The sequence below is a fragment of the Gymnoscopelus braueri genome (genome assembly GCF_963280865.1).
Source record: "Gymnoscopelus braueri genome assembly, chromosome: 8".
In the NCBI taxonomy this organism is placed as follows: domain Eukaryota; kingdom Metazoa; phylum Chordata; class Actinopteri; order Myctophiformes; family Myctophidae; genus Gymnoscopelus; species Gymnoscopelus braueri.
Window position 1 is genome coordinate 27,030,790 of NC_137609.1, and position 21,378 is coordinate 27,052,167.

General features: G+C 42.0%; 1 protein-coding gene across 6 annotated transcripts in view; it reads right to left on the reverse strand.

Annotated features, from left to right (window-relative positions):
- Nucleotides 1-21,378, reverse strand: part of LOC308089907 (RNA-binding protein Musashi homolog 2-like) — a 295,395-nt gene that overhangs the window by 48,402 nt on the left and 225,615 nt on the right. For all 6 annotated transcript variants that reach the window (XM_080434865.1, XM_080434866.1, XM_080434867.1 and 3 more), the window contains exons 9-10: nucleotides 12,643-12,757; nucleotides 3,507-3,581 (exon numbers count right to left, since the gene is read on the reverse strand). In XM_080434865.1, coding sequence (XP_080290991.1) covers nucleotides 3,507-3,581; nucleotides 12,643-12,757 — 190 coding nt within the window. The remainder of the gene's footprint in view (nucleotides 1-3,506; nucleotides 3,582-12,642; nucleotides 12,758-21,378) is intronic.

The window sequence follows — 21,378 nt, forward strand, 5'->3', positions numbered from 1 at the left end:
GATTACCAGAGTTCCCCCAGTAATATTAATCTTGTGGGGCATTTGTTGGAGCAAATAAAGAACAGTACAGAATCAGAATGGCTGCTGTAAATGATAATGAAACTGCAATGACTACAAATACATTCAGGTTTTAAAGTGGAAGGAACAAAGGATATATATTTGAACCAAGCGAAAGGGAACAACTGTACAGCGGAGAAAACACTGAGTGAACATGGCAGCTGCTTGTCAGCTAGTTGGAGCCACAGTGCATTATTTGTAATGAAGGGAATCAAGCATCCCCTCATGGTTAGCTATGTGTACATTGCAGTGTACTTTTTTTGCATGTTACAAAATATTGAAATTCCATTTATTTGTCAGTTTCGTTTATTCTATGGTATTTTCAAACACAACTGTCCAAACCATCGAGGTATAAATAAAAAAGTCTGAAAGAAAGTATGGCTACCCATTCATTTCAATTAACCTTACTCAAACAGTGCATACGCAGATAGAAGACCACCTCCTTCTGGGTCTTGGGCCCGTCATAGTACGGCCATATATGAGCCTGCTGTATCAAGTTCGATACACACAGCTGTCACCGTCTCAGTATGTAACACATACTGAATTTGAAAGTAGTGCATATTGATAACAAGGTTTTAAACTAGCGGTTTTACATGTGAAATCAATCAAGGTTGAGCAACTAAATAGCCTATTTCTTGCCCAAAATGTATATCGTTTACAGACAAGCTGTCAAAGACGGGCACCAAGCATCCGTTTCTCTCTTCCCTGCTTGTGAGCTCTCCTGATGCGGACAACCGCTGGATCACAACGATAATAACTTCACAACTTGTATAGCCCAGTATTGCTGATATACATGTATATAATAGGTGTGCATTTAAGAAATTACATAAACAACTCCACAATGAATATGGCAAAGAAGACAATGTAAATTTAACATTTAGGTTATAGTAGGCTACTGTATGACATTAAAAATATGACAGGAAAAGTCACTAAATCCACAACAAGTTGGTCAACGAAAAAAAGGTAGCTTTGTTTATTAATACTGTGGGCCAGTAACTCCCTTTAGTTGGGTCCCCATCTTAATGACTGATAGTTAATCTTCACCATTATTACATGTACAAGTAAATACAACTAGAGAACATACAGTACAAGAATGTCTATACTTGAAAATGAATGAATAGATACTGTACGCTGAAGTCGATAGAACAGACGACAGGAATTAATTGAGACAATGAGGTAAGAAGCTATTTATCAAATTGAGTTATTTTATAGTGCTAAATCATGAAGCTATTGTACTTCACTCCAAATGATTACATTAGTCTCGTCTCTTTACAGCATAATTTCAGAGCACACATCATTTCAGAGCATTATGTTGTAACGTAGATCACAATACAAAACGCTGTGGTGGTTACGCAGCCTAGGATATGACAAAATCTGAATTATTTTGTGTATTACTTAAGACTGTATGACTGGGGTTGTAATCAAAGGGCTGTGTCATCAGAAACCATTTTTGTACTCTCTGGTCTATAGGGTCTTTTGCTTGATGTGGGGATTACCTTACTGGCGCATGTATCTCTTCTAAGAGAAATTGTATCATGAGTGAAACATCTCCGGACTTCGATTCAGCGGTTCTTTTGTCTCCTCTTCTGTCGTCTATTTGTCTCCCTTTTGTGTTGTGCGGGCCTACGACGGATGGGCGGGCTGATGGCGGGGCTATCCAATTATGCACTATCCAATGGAAATTGCCTGGGAGGCAATGGGGTGTGGCCAAGTTCACCAAGTCATTGGAAATAAATATGTAGCTATGTGACACACGTAAAATGAGTTCTGGGAGACCTAATAAAGAAATCGGTCTCCATGATTTAAAATGTCACAATATAAAAAGTATTTTTTGCACATTGTGCAGACTTACAGGTATCTTCATAACAGTATTAGAGAGCTGTGCTTTCCTTAGGGTGTTTATGGGGCAAAAAATATGTTTTGGGCCCAGCTTGCAGTACTAGAGTTGGCCACTTGGCAACTTTTTCTGCAGCCAGCTCTTGGTCCAAACAGTTTCCCCACATTCCCCAATTTTTGTAATCGCCACCTCACTCCTCACTCGATCCCTTCCAGTTATTTATGAGAGGTTTTAATTAACTATTTCAGACTACTGGTGTACAATGGGGAGAAAGCCTTTGATCTTAATGGAGACTGCCCTCCACATCTCAGCCAGGAACTGCCACTAATCAATACTTGGCCGAAGGTTATTTCATTTGAAGAGGGAGTTTGATTCATACATTAAAAATTCCAATTACCCTGTCAGGAGTTGAGCGAGCCCAGAGGAGACTATTTTAATCATACAGCTTTATCACACTCTCTAAACTGAGTTTAGCACATACTGCATTGTGTGCTACACCACGGGGAAGGTGATGTGCCTTTAACCCATTAAGACCGGGAACGCAGTGGTGTGGCATTTGAAGATTTTTTTTGGGCTATTCAAAAATAGCAGATCTACAAGCTCATAGCGCTATGAGCTTGTAGATCTGCTATTTTTGAAAAATCGTGAAAATGTTGTGCAAATCTTTGAATATAATATACTTTTTAAAGCGAACATTTACTCAAATCTTTGCTTCTGGGGATCCCTGGAACAACATATTTTGAGAATTTTAGATGTTTTTATATTTTTACAAAAAAAAAAAGAAAAAAAAAAAGTTTAAGAAAACATAATTTTTAAAATCAGCCTCAGGTCTTAATGGGTTAATTTGTCATAAACATTTTTAAAAATCCATGTTCGTTCAGTGTGTATGCATGTGTGTGTGTGTGTGTGTGTGTGAGAGGGAGGGAGGGAGGGTCTGAATACGTGAATAGCGGTCATTTCTTCCCTTTCCAAATACTTTTCTCACTTTTTCTTGTAGTTCGACAAACTTTCTAGTGCTTAAAACAAAGTCTTGTGGGCAACTCGTGAAGTCATCTGACAAACGTCTATAAAAGTAACATGAGCGTGATCCGTGGGTTGTCATCCCTGAGCAGTGGGACTGACTGATATCTGGCACATCTCAGCACAGTGCTTCAACAAAGCACAGCCCTAAGGCCCATACTGCAGACATGTAAACCTGCTCACCTTCACACTGCCCTATCACACAAGCACCCAGAACTGTGAATCAATGCTTTCATCATGCGCAACAACAGCTTTCAGTCACTTGCCCTTGTATGAAAGACACTGTCCTGGGAAAGGAATTCAAATCTCCAGACACTAAGTGCAGCTTATTTGTTGGCTCCCTCACAGGTGGATTTGCATACATTGGGCGAACGCAGACCGAGGACCTGAAAATCCTCCCTCCATTCTAGACATTTGGTCATGCTGTTCAAATGTGGTCTAAAAAGGACTAAGCTATTTATTCCACCGCATGCCAGCTTTCTACAGCTGGTTTAAATACACATGTAACACACATAAATCTGTGGTTATCGTTCTTCGCATTAAAGTGTGTAACAGAAGTGGTCAGACATTTAAAGACAGTTATTTGACTCACCGGGGAACTGGTAGCTGTAGCTTGGGGCAAATCCAGTGTATCCTCTTCCATACGTTGCCACAATGTTAGGATAACCTTAGTGGGGAAACACAATGGATGGTCATTAGAAAAGCTGAATTTACACCATTGCCTTTGTTGCCTGCTATGTAAACTAATAGGCTACAGACCAGTACATACTGTAAGTCATGTACGCGACTGAATGGGTGGATATATATACTATAAGTAACAAGCAGAATATCAGCTTGCAAGTTAATGCCAGGATTATTGCGCTGACGTGTTGCTTTGCTACACGTCGTCCAGCGTGTTCAGGTTTCGGTACCCAGCAACGGATGGGGTATTTCTTTCCCTCCCTCCCCCTCCCTCCCTATCGCTGATCGAGCTCTGGTCTGACGTCACATACAACATAATCTGCCGCCTTACAATGGCGATGTGTGCTCATGTTAACCGCTGCCCGCCCTCCACAGACACCCCAACAACTTCATATAGTAGATAATAAGTGTGATAAATCAAGGGTTCTCAAACCTTTTCATTTCAAGGCCCCGCAGTTTGGTGTGCATGATTAGGCTACGGACCCCCCATAACTCTGAAGGCGGGGTTCCGTTCGTACACTCTCAGAGTTACAGATCTGTAAAGGTTAATTTAGTTCCTAACTATCAACTATTTAGCTGGGGACGCCCTAGAACTCTCGAGGACCCCTGGGGGTCCCCCAGACCCCACTTTGAGAACCACTGCTATAAATAATAAATAAATGATAGGGGCCTCCAGGTGGCGTGGAGATAAAACAAGCCACCTGGAGGTCACTTCAGGAGGTCGGCAAGGCGCTCTATTGAACACAATTGTCAGTGTTCCCGGGCAGGAAGCCAGTAGGGGATTGTGTTCTTGTCCCTGCAGTATAGCGACTCTTACTGGTTGGCCGGCGCGCCTGTTCACTGGAGAAGGGAGCCGGGGAACATAACCTGAACTTCCATGTGTGTCACGCTTTCTGAAACTACCAGAGGGTGACTCCATGTGTATTGGAGGAGGCATGTGACTGTCTACGTCGCTCCAGGCCAACAGTGTGGGGGATGCAGTGACAGGGACCACAGTATACATGGGAGGAAATTGACATGTATGTATACATACAGTATATGCACACACACACACACACGCAAACACACACACACACACACACACACACACACACACACACACACACACACACACACACACACACACACACACACACACACACACACACACACACACACACACACACACACACACACACACACACAAACACACACACACACACACACACACACACACAAATACTGTACACAACTACACATGCACACAGATATTAGGGGTGTAGCGGTGCACATATTCGCATTGAACCGGTCAATGCGAGGCTTTCGGTTCGGCATGCATTACGAACCGAACAATACGCTCTTTTTGATCAACTTCAAACAATGCGCTCTGTGGTCATCAAGGCAGTCAGAACTATGTCAGGCAGCATGCTGTCTGCCCCTCCCAGCGCACCCCCAGAAATAAACGCTACTATAGTCACGCTGAGAGTCATGGTACACTAATGCCATGGAGAGACCAGAAACGGAACATCAGCAGGTCTTGTGTTCCCTGAGAATTATGAGGGAGATGGCAAGATAGTGGTAGATAAAAAAGACAACGATATGTCGCATGCATCTGCTACACGAGAGTAGCTTACGTCAGTCGACTTCACCACAGTGTGTAAAACAAGGAGCGACACACACACTACAAACCTTCCCTGCAGCATTTAGCCAGCCATGTCCGCCTGATTCCAACAGGGCAAAATAAATCACCACTGTGTTTGGTACATTTATTGCCACAGACATGAGACACTGTTCTGTATTGCAAAATGCAAGCTTTATGAACTTTATGAGCTTAATGTAATTGAGCCCTGTTACACTGTTCCTTCATGAGCTCATTAAAAACAGAATAGTTTATTTTGTTTGGGTCAGGTATAGCTCCATTATTGTTCAAAGTAAAACAATGATCAAATAATTTCTTACTTTTCACATAATATGTGTGTGTGTGTGTGTGTGTGTGTGTGTGTGTGTGTGTGTGTGTGTGTGTGTGTGTGTGTGTGTGTATGTGTGTGTGTGTGTGTGTGTGTGTGTGTGTGTGTGTGTGTGTGTGTGTGTGTGTGTGTGTGTGTGTGTGTGTGTATATATAGTGTGTACAAGTCATGTACGCACACACGTGCAAGTGAGTTACGAGGAATACAATGAAATATATCAAAATGTCAACAATAAAAACAGGTCTAGTGAATTAGATCATGAAGATGTGATTTACTTTAAAAACAAAAGCATTACAATGAGCCACCTGGCGAGGCTTTCGCAACGAATGCTGACACAAATTGCTTTAATGATTACGGCATAAAATATTCTTGGGTCTGTTTACGCCGTGAAATTTCATATTGTTGCTGCATGTTGCATAATAGGCAAAATTACCCTATTTATCAAGTCAGTAGTTGCGAGCGCAACACACCAGGAGAGAGTGCCCACACCACCACACACACACACACACGCACACATGCACACACAAATAGCCTGGCATAGATTCGTCTGGTTTACAGGCTTACACACACACACACACACACACACACACACACACACACACACACACACCTGCAGCCCCAGGTCCCTGTGGTTGACTAGGTCTGACTAATGCAGTAGGTGTGCTATTGCTGTGTGGGCAGAGTGGTGCACTGTGGGCCGTGGCGGCCATTGTGTCCTCAGACCAAAGTTAAGGGCAGCACATTTATTGTTCATCTGCTGTCAGACTGCCTATTACATCCACAGGCCAGTTAATTATCTGCACAGTTCTCCCACTGAAACAGCTGTGGCCGATATACTGAGAGACAGTGTGTGAGCTACACAGTGGGACACACAGGCATAACAAGGTATTTGAAAAGAGGGGAGAGAGGGGGGGAGTGACTGAATGAATGAAGGAAGGAAGGAAGGAAGGAAGGAAGGAAGGAAGGAAGGAAGGAAGGAAGGAAGGAAGGAAGGAAGGAAGGAAGGAAGGAAGGAAGGAAGGAATGAATGAATGAATGAATGAATGAATGAATGAATGAATGAATGAAGGAAGGAAGGAAGGAAGGAAGGAAGGAAGGAAGGAAGGAAGGAAGGAAGGAATAAATGAATGAATGAATGAATGGTTGGATGGATGAATGAATGGGAGGGTCAAAAACCTGACTCATGTGGATCTTGGGATCCGCATGGCTCCAGTGTGGATCTTGGAGTTCATGTGGCCAGCCTGTGATGTCAGTCATCTATGACGTCAGTAATTTTTTTTTAATGCCTTTATTTAGAGAGGGATAGGGAAAGTAGGCTGACAGGAAATGGGGAGAGAGATGGGGGGGTGACACGCAGCAAAGGTCATCGAGAACGGGAGTCGAACCCGCGACCCAGGCCGACGTCAGTCATCTATGACATATCCATGAAGTATAACTCAAAATCTGGGCAAGATTTCAGCACGATCAGAGCCCCCCCAATTAGAATGGACAATAATATATTTGAAAATAAATAAATACATAAATAAATAGTGGGAGGTACAATATATCTGTGGCCTACTAGCATTGTGCACAAGAAATGTGGCGCTGATCGGTCCAGCGGTTTCCGAGATTAGCTCCGGACACACACCCAGACAGACAGACAGACAGACAGACAGACAGACAGACAGACAGACAGACAGACAGACAGACAGACAGACAGACCCTCCTCTAGACAGCTCACCTTTGAGGGGCCAGGCAAATAAAAATAGAGTGAGTCAGCGATTGTGTATAAGCACCCTCAGAGTTCAGTCTCTAATTAGTGCATTAGAATAGGACTTTTTTCAGCCTTCATGTATTAATCAAGCCCTTAACGACCTTCATCCAAAGACTGAGAAAAACATTTTAATAAAGGGGAAATCCTTCAGGTCAAGACACTTTTTTATTTTTAGTTTATAAGCGACACCTTGGTAACAGAAAAGGATAATTAGGATAGCGTCTAGCCTGATAAACTGGTTGCCATGATTTTTCTATCTGAATGTCTGCATTGTTAATTTCCGAGCGCATTCGCCCACAGACATTACAAATTAATGGTGCTCTGTGGCAGAGATGAAACAACTACTGGAGAGATTTGTCAGTTCCAAGTTGTAAAATTACTGTAACTATGAAAGATATCAACCACACTACATTCACGAGCATGAGTTGTATTAATGCTGTTTTGAGCTACTTCCAGTATCATTTAATGACAGATAATTTAATGATAGCTGCTTTGAAGTCCACAGATACACCTCACTTTAATAATGGTGTTTGCCCCTGCTCTACAATATATGCCTCGGAGCCTTTGCCAGGTGCAATTTGAAAGGTTGACATGGGTAATACATACCCAGTGATTGCTGCCAATAAAAAAGCTCAATTTATTCCCAAACCCAAAATATGCAAAAATGCTTCTCCCAGGAGTTTTGTCCCCTCTCTTCCACACTGACACAGAATGAGGTAAAGAGGTACACACAGACCGAAACATCACACGTTGAGGTAAAGAGGTACACCCTAGAGCCCTGCATTGGGACTGGGATCCCGTGGGGACCCCACGGAAATCTTGCGGGAGCGGATGGTTTTGAAGATGCTGCGAGTGGGAATGTCCGGTAAAAAAAAAACAACAACATGCGGGTCCCACATGTCCTGCATTGTTACCGCAGTAACCTACTGTAGATGTGGCGCACCTGAAGCATGCAACAGTGTGGGTGGAGCACTGTTGCAGAATGTAGTACAACAGCATGGAGTCCACAGACAAGTTTGAAAAGAAGATCGAAGCTGGCGATTATTGCAATACAAAAGTGAAGCCAGGAGGCAGGTCTGAGAACAAAACGTTGTTACCGATTCAAACTCTGCATGTGCATCTACTTAATAACTAACTACCGTGTGGTGAACAGTACGCCCACTGTGTCTCTGTCCATGGTGCTGTAATGATCCTCTCTCTCTCTCTCTCTAATGTCTTTGTGTCCCAATGGAAATATCGCACAAAATCATATTGTAGCCATCACAAATTCCCTGTTGTTGGCTTACACATACAGTAGTATATTGCAAGAATAAGATGCAACAGAGGGCAACAGTGGGATCATGACATCTGAGCGATAGACCACCAGATGTTATATAACATCAGAGGACGTACTGTATATGAAGTGATATACTCATATATTTTTTTCCTTATGCATCATGTCACTGGGACCACTAGATGTATAGTAAAAGTAGAGGATCACTGAATCATAGCAACTTCATGTCTCTAACAAGCATTCTCAGAGTCAGACAAAATATGTACCTAATGTGCATGTGCACACACACACATCAGAAATCATACAGTAACATTAGTGTGTGTGCACATACAGTATACACTTTACAATCCTCAGTGTTAATTTAACTCAGAGTGTACAAATTCAACCAAATGGACACATTTGTAACAATAGACAAGATATCGCACTTTTACAACACCTCTGTTGAATAAGGTTAGCTGTTTCCCTGTCACGTCTATAAGGCAGCAAAGCCAGCAACCATGTAGTCTGCAACACTGTAATGCAATGACTGCCTTTCAAGAAAATATTTAGGGTAAAATGTACCTTACCCAAGAACGCAAATGGCCAATTGCGGCTTAACAAAAAAGGGTTTTCAAAGAAGTACTGCTTAACTCCCAAAAGGTGTGGACTGCAGACTTGCAAAGAAAATAATTCCAAGGCACTCCAAGGCAACTAATTATGACCAACGCGTATCGACCTATTGCGGCTGTCAGCTAAGGCTTACCGAGGTAAACAAAACACTAATACTGTATATGGTCCGTACATTTTTTTATTATTATCATATTAATAAAAAATGGGAAAAGCAATAGTTTTATTCCACACTTTTTTTTAAAGCTCTGTGGAGGTATTATTTTCTTTATTATTTGTTTTCATAAAAATGTTAAATGTTACCTAACCCTATATTATATTGTGCACATTTTCACTTTCTATCCATGAGTGAGAGGTTGGAGGAAAATGGGATTAGACAATAAAAAAAACAAACAGAGAAGAGGAAAAGACAGATGAGATGAGCATAGACGGGAGGAGAAGAACCATTTCAGTAAATAAAGGCTGCCAGTGTATCTGGCCCGTTGCCTCTTAACCCTCGCATTTGCCTCATTAATATGCATGCTAATGTACCTATTTTATGGCTCAACAGTTCTGATTCACTTTAAAATCAATTATCCATCTGCTACACCCATACCTCGCCCAGGCTCAAATGCGTATTAATTTCAGCAAACATACATGGGGCACAATACAATAAAGATAAATGCCTCGATTAGAGGCAGTAAACAAAGGAGCTAGGGATGGCTTTAATGAGATTGGGCATAAAAAGAAGCATGCGCGTTAAATGATGAGCCTGGGGTGCCTTTCTTTTTTTTCTTTTCAAAAGCAAATTATATAAAGGAATGTTTTGCTGTGCTTTTTTCAAATTTCATTAAGATAAGAGCATTTAACAAGTTGGTGTTATTATTCTCACATGAGCACTTCACTGCCTTCTCCCAGTGGAGGGAGAGAAGGTTGTCCTCTGTGCTGCTGGGATGTTAGTTCATAGTATATTCACAGAAGTTGACTGTTAGTTTAATGAGATGGGATTAGGAAAAACACAAAGGGAGCACACATAGTGAGCAACAAGTCTCATCTTCCACTTCTTTTTTACCAGTAACAGTCATGCTGTCGCTCACAAAGGTGAAGTGATGTCCGGGGCTGGTAAAAAAAACAGAAAGAAACAACAAACCTACGAGCAAGTGAAAACTGTATAGACCTGCCCAGTCGGGCAAGTAAAGTATACCAATTGAGTCTAATGTTGTATTTTGTTTTCGTTCTCGATTTCTCCCATCATCAGTTGCAAGCTGCCGCTGTCTCTGCCTTTTCTGAACCTCTATGCCTGAGCAGGGCTTCAGACTGCCACCAAAAGTATGCCAGTTTACATTTCACCTGATCGCATTCGTGCAAGTGCATGACGATCATTAGGCTTGTCTCTCCCTGCTGAACTGTACAGTCAGTACATTGATGAAACACGCCTAATAGTCATTTTCTTCAAAGCGACTGACGTAACGTCATGTAATGTCGCAAGAAACGACTCGTTACTAAAAATCAAATCACTGGTGCACACAAGACTAACATATTGATTGTCAAATAAAGTTTTTGAATTCAGCCAATTGGCGTGCGCACGTTCACTGCATTTCATTTGATCAGGTTGTGTGCGAGGATACAGTCCACACACACGCACACAGCCCCCCCTACCGAAAAGAAAAAACGGATCTACAAACTGACATGCAAGTTGATGTGATGTGACGCGTTGTTTTCTTGTAGATCTGCGAGGTCTCAGATGATGTCATTAGCAGGCAACAAAGAGTTTCAGGTTTAAAGGGACAGTACTGCACCAGTGCTATTGGTGGGAATTCTGGAGCCCTGCTGAACATGTTTGATCTGAAAGGACTACTGATTGATTTCATCAGTTTCTGCCATATTGCTTTTACCAGTCCATGCTTCAAATAAGTTCGGCTAATTGTTGGAACTTGGAACCAATTCTCAACTACAATTAAATATAATGATTGATTTATAGATAATATTACAAAATTATGTTACTGTTGTGTTTTCTACACAATCAACAGCTAATGGATATGAAAAAGTATAATAATTATGAGAGAAATCTACACGCTGCACTGCCAGCAACGGTACCACCAAGTAGAAATTTAGATGGGCAAGTTTGTTAAGATCATTAACATAAATACATACTATAAGTACATACTATAAGTACATACTATACATACATACATACATACACACGCACACACGCACACACACGCACACACACACACACACACACACACACACACACACACACACACACACACACACACACACACACACACACACACACACACACACACATACATACATACATACATACATACATACATACATACATACATACATAAACACAAACAATTTTGTTCTACTTGATAGATAGATTGATAATGTAGATAGATGGATGGAGACGACGTGTGCAAAAGAGAAATGAACACAGGAGAAAAAAATCATACAGTTCATAAAACAAAGAGAGCCAGAGGCATGGGCTGGGCGGTAATGAGTCTGGGGTGGGGTAGGTGGGGGTGGTTTGCCAGCAGCTGAGGTCCCCGTAGATGAGATCTCTCCCTGACATGCATGTCCCTGTCATTACCCGTTGAGGTGAGGGGAGGGGGAGGGGCACAGTGATGAATCCTTAATATGACATTACACCAATTTTCCTCTTCATTTAGCCTGCTAATGTCCTGGTCTGCTCCTTCATGCCCAGGGGCAGCCCATACCAGACTGGACCAGAAATAGACCACTGTGGCCACTGATGGCACACCTTGACGCAGCCTAATTAGGGGAAGCAGCCACCTAATGGGCCTGTCTAGACCAGAGTTTGAATTAGTTTTGTTGTGCAATACGCATGTATTTGTTATGCTGCATATACTTATTCTATGGTATGAAATCCCAGCATGATCATGCTGGTGCAAAACCACCATTGTTGAGCATGAGACATGTACTGCAGTTGTAGTATGTATGCATGCATACAGGCAATGGTAATAGAAGCACCAGGAAATGGCACGATTTGTACAGCAAAATAAAGCGCGTCCAAACACTTCTCTGGCAGAAAGAATATCCTAGAGCACGGGTCTTTGAGGAGGTTCCAGGGTGTCCTCAGCCAAATGAGCAGACCAATTTAGCTATAGTTCAATTCACTTAAAATTAGATTACAAAAACATTAATGAAGGACTAGTCTAACGATATGTTAAAACATTATGAATCAGCATTATGAATCAGTTTATCTTGTGATTCATATTGAGATCCATTTCAAATTTCAATTAAATTGAAACCAAAACATGTTTTCATCTCGGGGTTCTTAGGACAGACTCATTTGAAATGGTTGTCCCATGAACCAATGAAAGTCAATTTGGCGATCCGTGACATGATGAAAAAGTTGATCAGTTGTGGGTACTCACTACTCACACCTCGTTATTTGAAGGGCTAATGACATTGGTATGTACATTGCTGATTGGAGGGGCTGTGTTTGCGTTGTACTCACTCAGCATGCCCATCCCTAGCATGAAGGCATCCATGGTGTAGGGGAGCCCTCGTGCACGTCCTCGTGTGCCCGGTGGGAACATCACCTCCTTGGGCTGGGCTTTCTTACATTCTACCTACGTAGACACACACACACAGACACACACAGACACACACACACATACACACACACACACACACACACACACACACACACACACACACACACACACACACACACACACACACACACACACACACACACACACACACACACAAAATGGACAGACAGGCACACAAACAAAATCAGACAAAAAAGAAAAAGAAAAAAGAATTAGACTCATGCTGACAGATCTGACAGGAATGTTTTCGCTCTTTCTTTGAGGTGGTATTGCGTTTGATTTTCATACAACAGCTAGGCACATCGAATCTGAGAGGAAAGCCACAGAGTAAAAGTTAAAATCATGTTCCTTTCGCAACCCTCCCCCCCAGGGGGGTTATGGCTCCAGTGAGCACGTGCCAAATACCTGGAGGAAATACATAAATTCTCTCAAAGAGAAACGGTAACTCCCTTCGCAGGAGAAGGGTTCCTAAGCATGTAAGACCTCCTCCATGTGGCAGTATGTTCAGTACCTTCCTCCAGCTCAACCCAAACAACAATTTCTCTCCATTATCCAGGAAAACACATGAACTTTTTTCTTCACTTCCAAAGTGGTAGCGTGTTTTAAAGTCAGAAGAGAAAACCCCTCTTATCCATACATGCATTTCTTTTTTGGCGCTCACTCACTTCATCACAGGCTCACTCACAACACACACATTTTCCCCATGGCTGGAGACAGACAGTGTTCCCCTCCTTCACGAAACGCATTAGGAACAAGGGATGAGATGCGGAGCAGGGGAGGTGGGTGAATAGTCCCATTAACCACATATCTATCCTATCCTTGCAGATTATACGGAAACAGGAGTCGGGCTGACAGGCATTGAGTCTATCGGCTGTTGTTTGGTAGGCCGAGTCTGTTCACCACGCTGAACAATCTATCTGCTCCGCTGCATTGTTTGGCCATAAGCCTGTCCATCTGTTTGTCTGTTTGCCTCCTGGCTCCTGCCGGCTTCTGCATACTGCCTCCACTTAGGCAGGGTTTTTTCCGCAGATACTGCCTTTTCACATGTCACCCCGGCCCGCTACACAAGACAGGCTGCAGCACCGGCACCGTGTTCCCCTCAGCCCAAGCAAAGCCCAGCATCCATACAAATAGACCACTCTGCAATTCTGACAGACCAGGCGTGTACATTGCTGTATTCACACACATACACGCGCACGCGCGCACACACGCACACGCACACACACACACACACACACACACACACACACACACACACTCTTCATGGCAGAAACAAGTTGCTGAGTTGAAACTAAAAAGTAAGAGTTCATATCTATGAGGTTTGCTGTGTTAGAATAATATTTTAACTGGTGGTGTATGAAAAGTGGCCGTCTTGCTGGCTCAGTGGATTAAAGCAGTCCCACCGAAGCGCCCAGTTCCCTCTTGCTACAGTAGTGCCACTTTGTAGCTTGTCACTGCCTCTTTACCATCCCTAACATCACCGTGTCATTACACAGCAGCTATCAACGTAGGGGTGGGGTGGGGTGGGGGCCAGGGGCTGGGACAAGAACATCTCTACAACACACCACTGAGGCCCTCACAGGTCTGCCCAGCCGGGCCACAAAATATGAATTCCAGTGGTGGAAAAGGTACTCATTTTTTTTACTTAACTCTCTCAGTGCCACGCCCCGACATATCCCGAGTTTTTCCCGAGTACCCTCAGTGCCAGCACGAGAAATCCTGAGTTTTTACTTTTGACTGTGGTCGCGTTATTCTGTTTATTTTTCATGATCACTTTCGCTTCCTGACTACATCAGACTCACCCGGAGCCGGATGTAAAAAAAAATAATTCATTTCCGGGTCACGTTGTTTTTCTCCTGTGATTTTCGGCCAGAATAGGGAAAGTCACGGTTTTTCACACGGTATAAAAAGCGAACGGAGAGGTCCACGTCTACTCTCTTTGGTCTGGGTGACGATCAGTCATCGTAGTCGTGTATCGCATCGTAATTTAGCGCGATCAACGATTGTCGAAAATGTCAACATCCGGTTCTGACCGGATATGACGTGAGCCTGTTTGGGAGGGGGCGAGTGAGCCAGCGAGATCATCAATGTGTCGATTTGTTGCTCTCTACTGGTAGAACTGTATTATGGGTTTAAAACCCCAATCAGATCATTTATTTGAATGAAAAATTACAAAATTACAAAATAAAAAAAAACGCAAATTCCTGGCAGTTTGGGAGTACTTTATGAAAATACTCTTGGCACTGAAAGAGTTAAGTATCAATACTGCAATGTAGAAATAGCATAATGTAAAAAAAGTATAAGTCCGGAATTAAAAATGTACTTGAGTAAAAGTACAAAAGTATTGGTATCAAAATGTACTTAAAAGTACCAAAAGTAGAAAGTACTAATTATGCAGAATGGCCCATTTTTTAAAAAAATTACAATTATTTTAATAAAAATCCTTTGAAAATAGCAAATCTACAAGCTCACAATGCGTCGCGATGCGACGCATTGTGAGCTTGTAGATCTGCTATTTTCAAAGGATTTTTATAAAAAAAATTGTCATTTTTTTATTGGCTTAGGAATGTGGCTTAGGAATGTGGCTTAGGAATGTGACAAAAACAAAAAAATATCTATGAATTCAAGGCTCCAGATGGTCAGTAATCAATAGAAAAAAAGTTATTTTGGGGGTGAACTACCCCTTTAAGAGGTTAATGTATGTTTTGTAATAATAATAAAAATCTACAAAGTAACTAAAGTTTTCAAATAATTGTAGTGGAGTAAAAGTACAATATTTGTCTCTGAGATGTAGTAGAAGTAAAAGTATAGAAAATTAGAAATACTCCAGTTAAGTAAAAGTACCTCAAAATTGTACTTAAGTACAGTACTTGAGTACATTCTGCGAAAGACCCCAGACGCAACAGAAGCTCTCCCTGTCCTCAGTTCCCTCCACGGGAGGCTGTTGCCACTTCCAGCGAATTGGCCCATCAAGCATCATGCTGGGACACAGTCCCAGGGGTGAGTCACACACCTACATCATGCTCACAGTTCTGGCTCTTTGATAATATTCCAGGACAGGGCTCCTTGTCATGGGTTTAAAACCAGGAGACAAGGGCTTGGGGCTGGGTTTGGGTGTCAGCGTGTGGGAGTTCACTTGCTGCTTCAGGCACATGGAGTATGCACTGTGTGTGTGTGTGTGTGTGAGAGAGAGAGAGAGAGAGAGAGAGAGAGAGAGAGAGAGAGAGAGAGAGAGAGAGAGAGAGAGAGAGAGAGAGAGAGAGAGACACACACACACACACACGGGCAAGATGGAAAACTCCCTTACACTGAAATACACACATGAAACTCAATATCGTCGCTGTCGGGCAGAAACCTTGTATGTCCATATTTCAAGTTATGTTTTTTCATAAATTAATGCCCAACTTTGTTGTACAACAGCGGCACTCTCACAATGCGTTGTGAGCTTGTGGATTGGCTGTTTTGAATGTTAAAGTGTTTAATTCTGTCTGTGGGTATTTTTTATAAATATTGAACCAATGAAAAGTATTAACAAGAGCATGTGGCTAAGGATAATTCCTTTTAACAGGTCGTTCATGAAAGTCCTTGCGGTCTTGTTTCCAATGAGAACCTGTGAGCAATTAGGGGTCTTGCTCAGGGACAAATTTCATTTCATCGACACATATGCTGGCCTGGCCTGGAATCGAACCTGGGGCAACCAAGGCCTCTGGCTCCCTAGGCGGGCTCACTAACCACTCAGCTATGGCCGCCCCGCTAAAAATACAATAATACAAGATGGATCCATTGAAACACCGGTTTTGGACATACAAGGTTTCCACCTGACAGCGACGGTACTGTAGGTATTTTGCTAATCCTCAAATTGAATTTATTAGCAAATACTTGAAACATAATATGGCAGCATAATTACACTACTGGCAGATTGTCAACATTGCTTTGCACATGTGCCTTTCTGCAAACTAAAGAAAAGAAGAATATTTGCACATCTCACATGTTTAAACTGCAGGTGCAAAAGGAGAAGTCTGCGTCAACTGGGCAAAAAAACCAAATACCCCACTTTTTACTGCTGAGCCTTAGGCTAAGTCCTACTGTACACTACACTTTATTTAGAAATGAGAGCACACACACACACACACACACACACACACACACACACACACACACACACACACACACACACACACACACACACACACACACACACACACACACACACACACACACACACTATTTTCCCTATATTTGAAATTGGGCTTAAGTGTGGGCTTAAATGTAGAGTAAAAAGTTCAATATTTGCCTTTGAAATGTAGTGGGGTGAAAGTATCCAAAAATAGTCAAACTGTTCGTAAAGGACGACTTCACCCATTTTCAACCTATGTTCACATAATTGGTCCTCACCAATGCTCATGATAAAATGATAATAAAAACAAATCTACTCGGTCTGTGTCTCATAATAGGGCTGTGGACACTTCAGAAACCCGCCTACCAGTGACATCATCATAGGCAGGATTTTCTTTTTCAAACAAGATTTTTTTATTTTGATTATTAATCGCGAGAACTATGGCTTCCATTATAGCATGCTAACTACCCAGGAATAGAAAGCCTGTAGTTTCTATTAGCTTGCATTCCCCATCGGTGATGTCACTGGTAGGCGGGTTTCTGAACTGTGCAAAGCCCTCCTCTGAGCAAAAATGGTACCATATTATAATGAGCATTGGTGAGGACCAGTTATATGAAGATAGGTTGAAAATTGGTGAAGTCGTCCTTTAAGTGCTCGTACTCAAATAAATGTACTTTGTTACGGTGCACCGCAAAATGTCATTGACCTTTTTTTCCTCTCAATTGAATCGTATCGGTTCTGGCACTGTTTAGGCACCGGCACCTTTTTAAAAGAACCTGTTTAGCAAAGTTATCAGATAAAACAAATAAGAATCCAATCTGCCGATTGGTGTTAAAATGGATGCTGTGTGAATTATGGTCAGTGGAACTTGTGGAAGCACTGTCGCTAGACTCCTGAAGATTGGACAATAATAAGGTTGACCTCCGATAAAACAGAAATACAGTACATGTAACTGAAGAGTGTGTATCAGAATTTGATAAACACTTTTGCTGTACAAGTCTACAGGATACTGTTACCAAACCATTCATGGAGATAAAAGACACAGTTGTTACTGTGTTCATAAAACCACCTGACACACACAGAAGGAGAAACGCTGTCGCTCTGACCTCGTAAACAAAACTCCCATTCACTGTAGCCTTGTGGTTGTTATGGGAGCTGGTTGAGTGCTTGTGGTGTGGTGTGTATGAATGGAACCAATCAATGAGGAATTTTAGCCCATTAAGACCTGAGGCCGATTCTACAAAATGTCCTCTAAATCAGTAGTTCTCACACTTTCAAGATTTTTCAAATATGTTTAAAAAATAGCAGATGTAAAAGCTCGCAGCTTGTGTATCTGCTATTTTTGGATAGCCAACAACGCTATGATTTAAAATGACACAGATGTTTTCCCGGTTTTAATGTATTAAAGCACTGTTTCTCAACCAGTGGTCTTACTGGTCTACGGACCAGTAGTGATCCATGGTATAATTACAGGTGGTCCGTGGGATATATATTTATTGTCTCCGCCAGGCCGAAAGGCATGGCGAGAGAGTATGTTTTGCCCCCTGTCCGTCCGTCCGTGTGTCCGTCCGTCCGTCCTTCTGTCTGTGAGCAGCTAATCTCCGCCACCGTTGGCCAGGTCGCTGTGAAACTGCGCACACACACTCCCTGGATGCCACAGCAGAACCTCTGCCCCACATTTTTCAGATCAGCCTGTCATAGCGCCACCATGAGGCCGACTTTTGCAAAACATATTATATGTCTCATATATATTTCTCCTACAGATTTTGTCCAAACAACACGCAAATCGGTACACAGTATCTCTATAGTCATGTAATCAACACGGATCTGTCCGATTTTCCATATACCATCCTGATTGCCTAAGATTGTCTTCCAAAGTTTGCAGGATTGGTTCATTTTTTACAAAATGCCTGAAATCATGAACGCAGCATGGGATTTCCGTGAAATTTTCCACAGAGTTTCCCACTTGGCCCAGGAAGAAATGCCACTTGAAAACTTTCAAATCAGCCTCATGGTGGCGCTATAACAGGCCGATTCACGTTTTTACCTATAACTGCACCGATCTGCGTGAAACTTTGCACGCACACTCCCTAGAAGCCAAGGAAAAACCTATGCCCTGCATTTTTCACATAAGCTTTTTAGAGCGCCACCAGGAGGCTGACTTTTATAAAACAATTTTTTTGCTCTTACTCCTTCAGATTCTGTCCAAAAATCACACAAATCGGTCCACAGTATCTCTATAGTCATGTGATCAAGATGGATCTGTCCGATATTTCCTATTCCATCCTATTTGGCTAACATTGGCTTCCAAAGTCTGCAGGATAGGTCCTATTTCAACAAAAATCCTCAAATCATGAACGCAGTGTGCGATTTCCGTGAAATTTTGCACGCACATTCCCACTAGGCCGAGGAAGAAATGGCACCCTTTTCACATTGGCCTGTTATAGCGCCACCAGCAGGTCTAATTTTGCAAACCACATTTTTCAAATCATGGATGCAGTGTCCGATTGCCGTGAAAGACCTAAGAACAAATGGCACCCTTTTCACATTGGCCTAATATAGCGCCACCAGGAGGCCATAATAACCTACCTGACCTGGCGGAGACTTGTGCTCCGAGGAGCACCTTTTCTAGTTTTTTTATGTTTTAGAAAACATATTGTATCTTTGTTAACTCTTTGACTGCCAGAGTATTTTCATAAAGTACTCCCCCAGTGCCAGCAATTTTTGTGTTTTTTTATTTTTATATTTTGAATTTTTCTCATGAAAATAATTTAAGGACACATAATTTAAAGACCCGCCACTAGAGAGCAGCACATGACAGCGTGATCAGGTCGTTGGGTCTCTCTCACCCTTCTTGATAGATTAGACAGGGAAAAACATGAAAACGGATGTGACGTCGTCCCAGATTGTTTTGATCGGCAAAAATTACGATGTGATACACGACGGCGATGACTGATCGTCACCCAGACCATAGATTATAGAAGAGAACCTGTCCGTTTGTCCGTTATACCGTGTGAAAAATCGTTTATTTACCTATTTTGGACGAAAATGACTGGGGAAAAAAATCAAAAACCGGAAACGGAATCCAGGTCATGAAACCGGATGCAGATGTCCGTGAAGTAAGTGGAACTCGAGAATAACATTGAATATTAAGCAGCATAGCGCAATCAGAGATTAAACAATGAACGCGCGTCCAGCGCGTCGAACGCGTCGACGGCCAACTGGACAAAGTAGCACTTGACGCGTTATCGCGTCGTCCGCAGTCAAAGAGTTAAATTATTAGAAAATATGTTTAAATAATATTTCCATCGAATTCAATAAATCTTTTGAACTACACTAAATAAATCTTGATATACTGTACTTTACTTTCTTGCATAGTTGTACATCGTAACTAGCTGATCTACAAACTCACAACGTGGCGCGCTGTGAGCGCGCCGCGTTGTGAGTGTGTGTGTATGTGTGTGTGTGTGTGTGTGTGTGTGTGTGTGTGTGTGTGTGTGTGCGTGTGCGTGTGTCTATGAGTGAATGTTGAAGATAGGAAAGATTGCGATTCATTTACTCCACCTCTGTCTCCCAGCTGTACAGTCAAAACACACAGAGGAAAAGGTGTTGGTATTGCCAGAGCTCTGAAGGAACACTGCCAAGCATCCCAGAGTGGGATGAATCATTTACGCCATTTGTCTGCTGTGTTTTTACACTGTCGGTCATTTTAAGAAAGAACAGAGCGGCTAGTACAGTAAATCAGTCAACGACTCTACGCAAAAAGAACATTTTGAACTGTAAAGCTCAATCAATTTCAATTTGAAGAATTAGAGGGTCTTTTATGGGTCAAATGGAGTTACATGGTGGCTATAAATTCATATCTGATATATAAAAATATGTATTTAATTGTGTATGCTCAGTGCTTTAAAGTGGAAATATATGCCACCCCTTTGGCTAAGGTTCATGACTAATTTGTTTGAGGGCGAAAAGTATTTAACTTGTACTGAAGCAAAACGAGGATAATTTATACACATTGTAGTACATGGTCCAGGTGTGTACACTCTCAGAGCTCCGTATATTAACAATGAGGATTTTACAATGTAGGTTTAGTTGACAGATGACACCTGTTGCCTCAGTAATATTGGTCCTGTGTTATGTCCAACATGTCAAAATGTATGGATTAGATCTATTTCTGGATAACGTTGAAGTTGAAATGTGTGCTGTACACTTTTTGATGTTTTGGTTTCACTATGATGTCCATCACGATTGTGGTAATTATTATAAATGTTTAAACCCACAGTTTTGTGTGAACAGTATGTTACAGTAGATTCTATAGATTTTGTAGTAAATTTCCCAATGTGGTGGCAATACCTCATCTAAACAGCAAGTTGAATACTGTATATTATTTGTAGAATGTGAGCTGTGTGCTTTTGATTTTAAACAGGTTCTTGATATGGTTGAAACGGGAAATAATTTCAGTTCTGCCATGACACTTAAGGCTGCAGCATACTCCAAACGAACTGGAACTTTTTTTCAG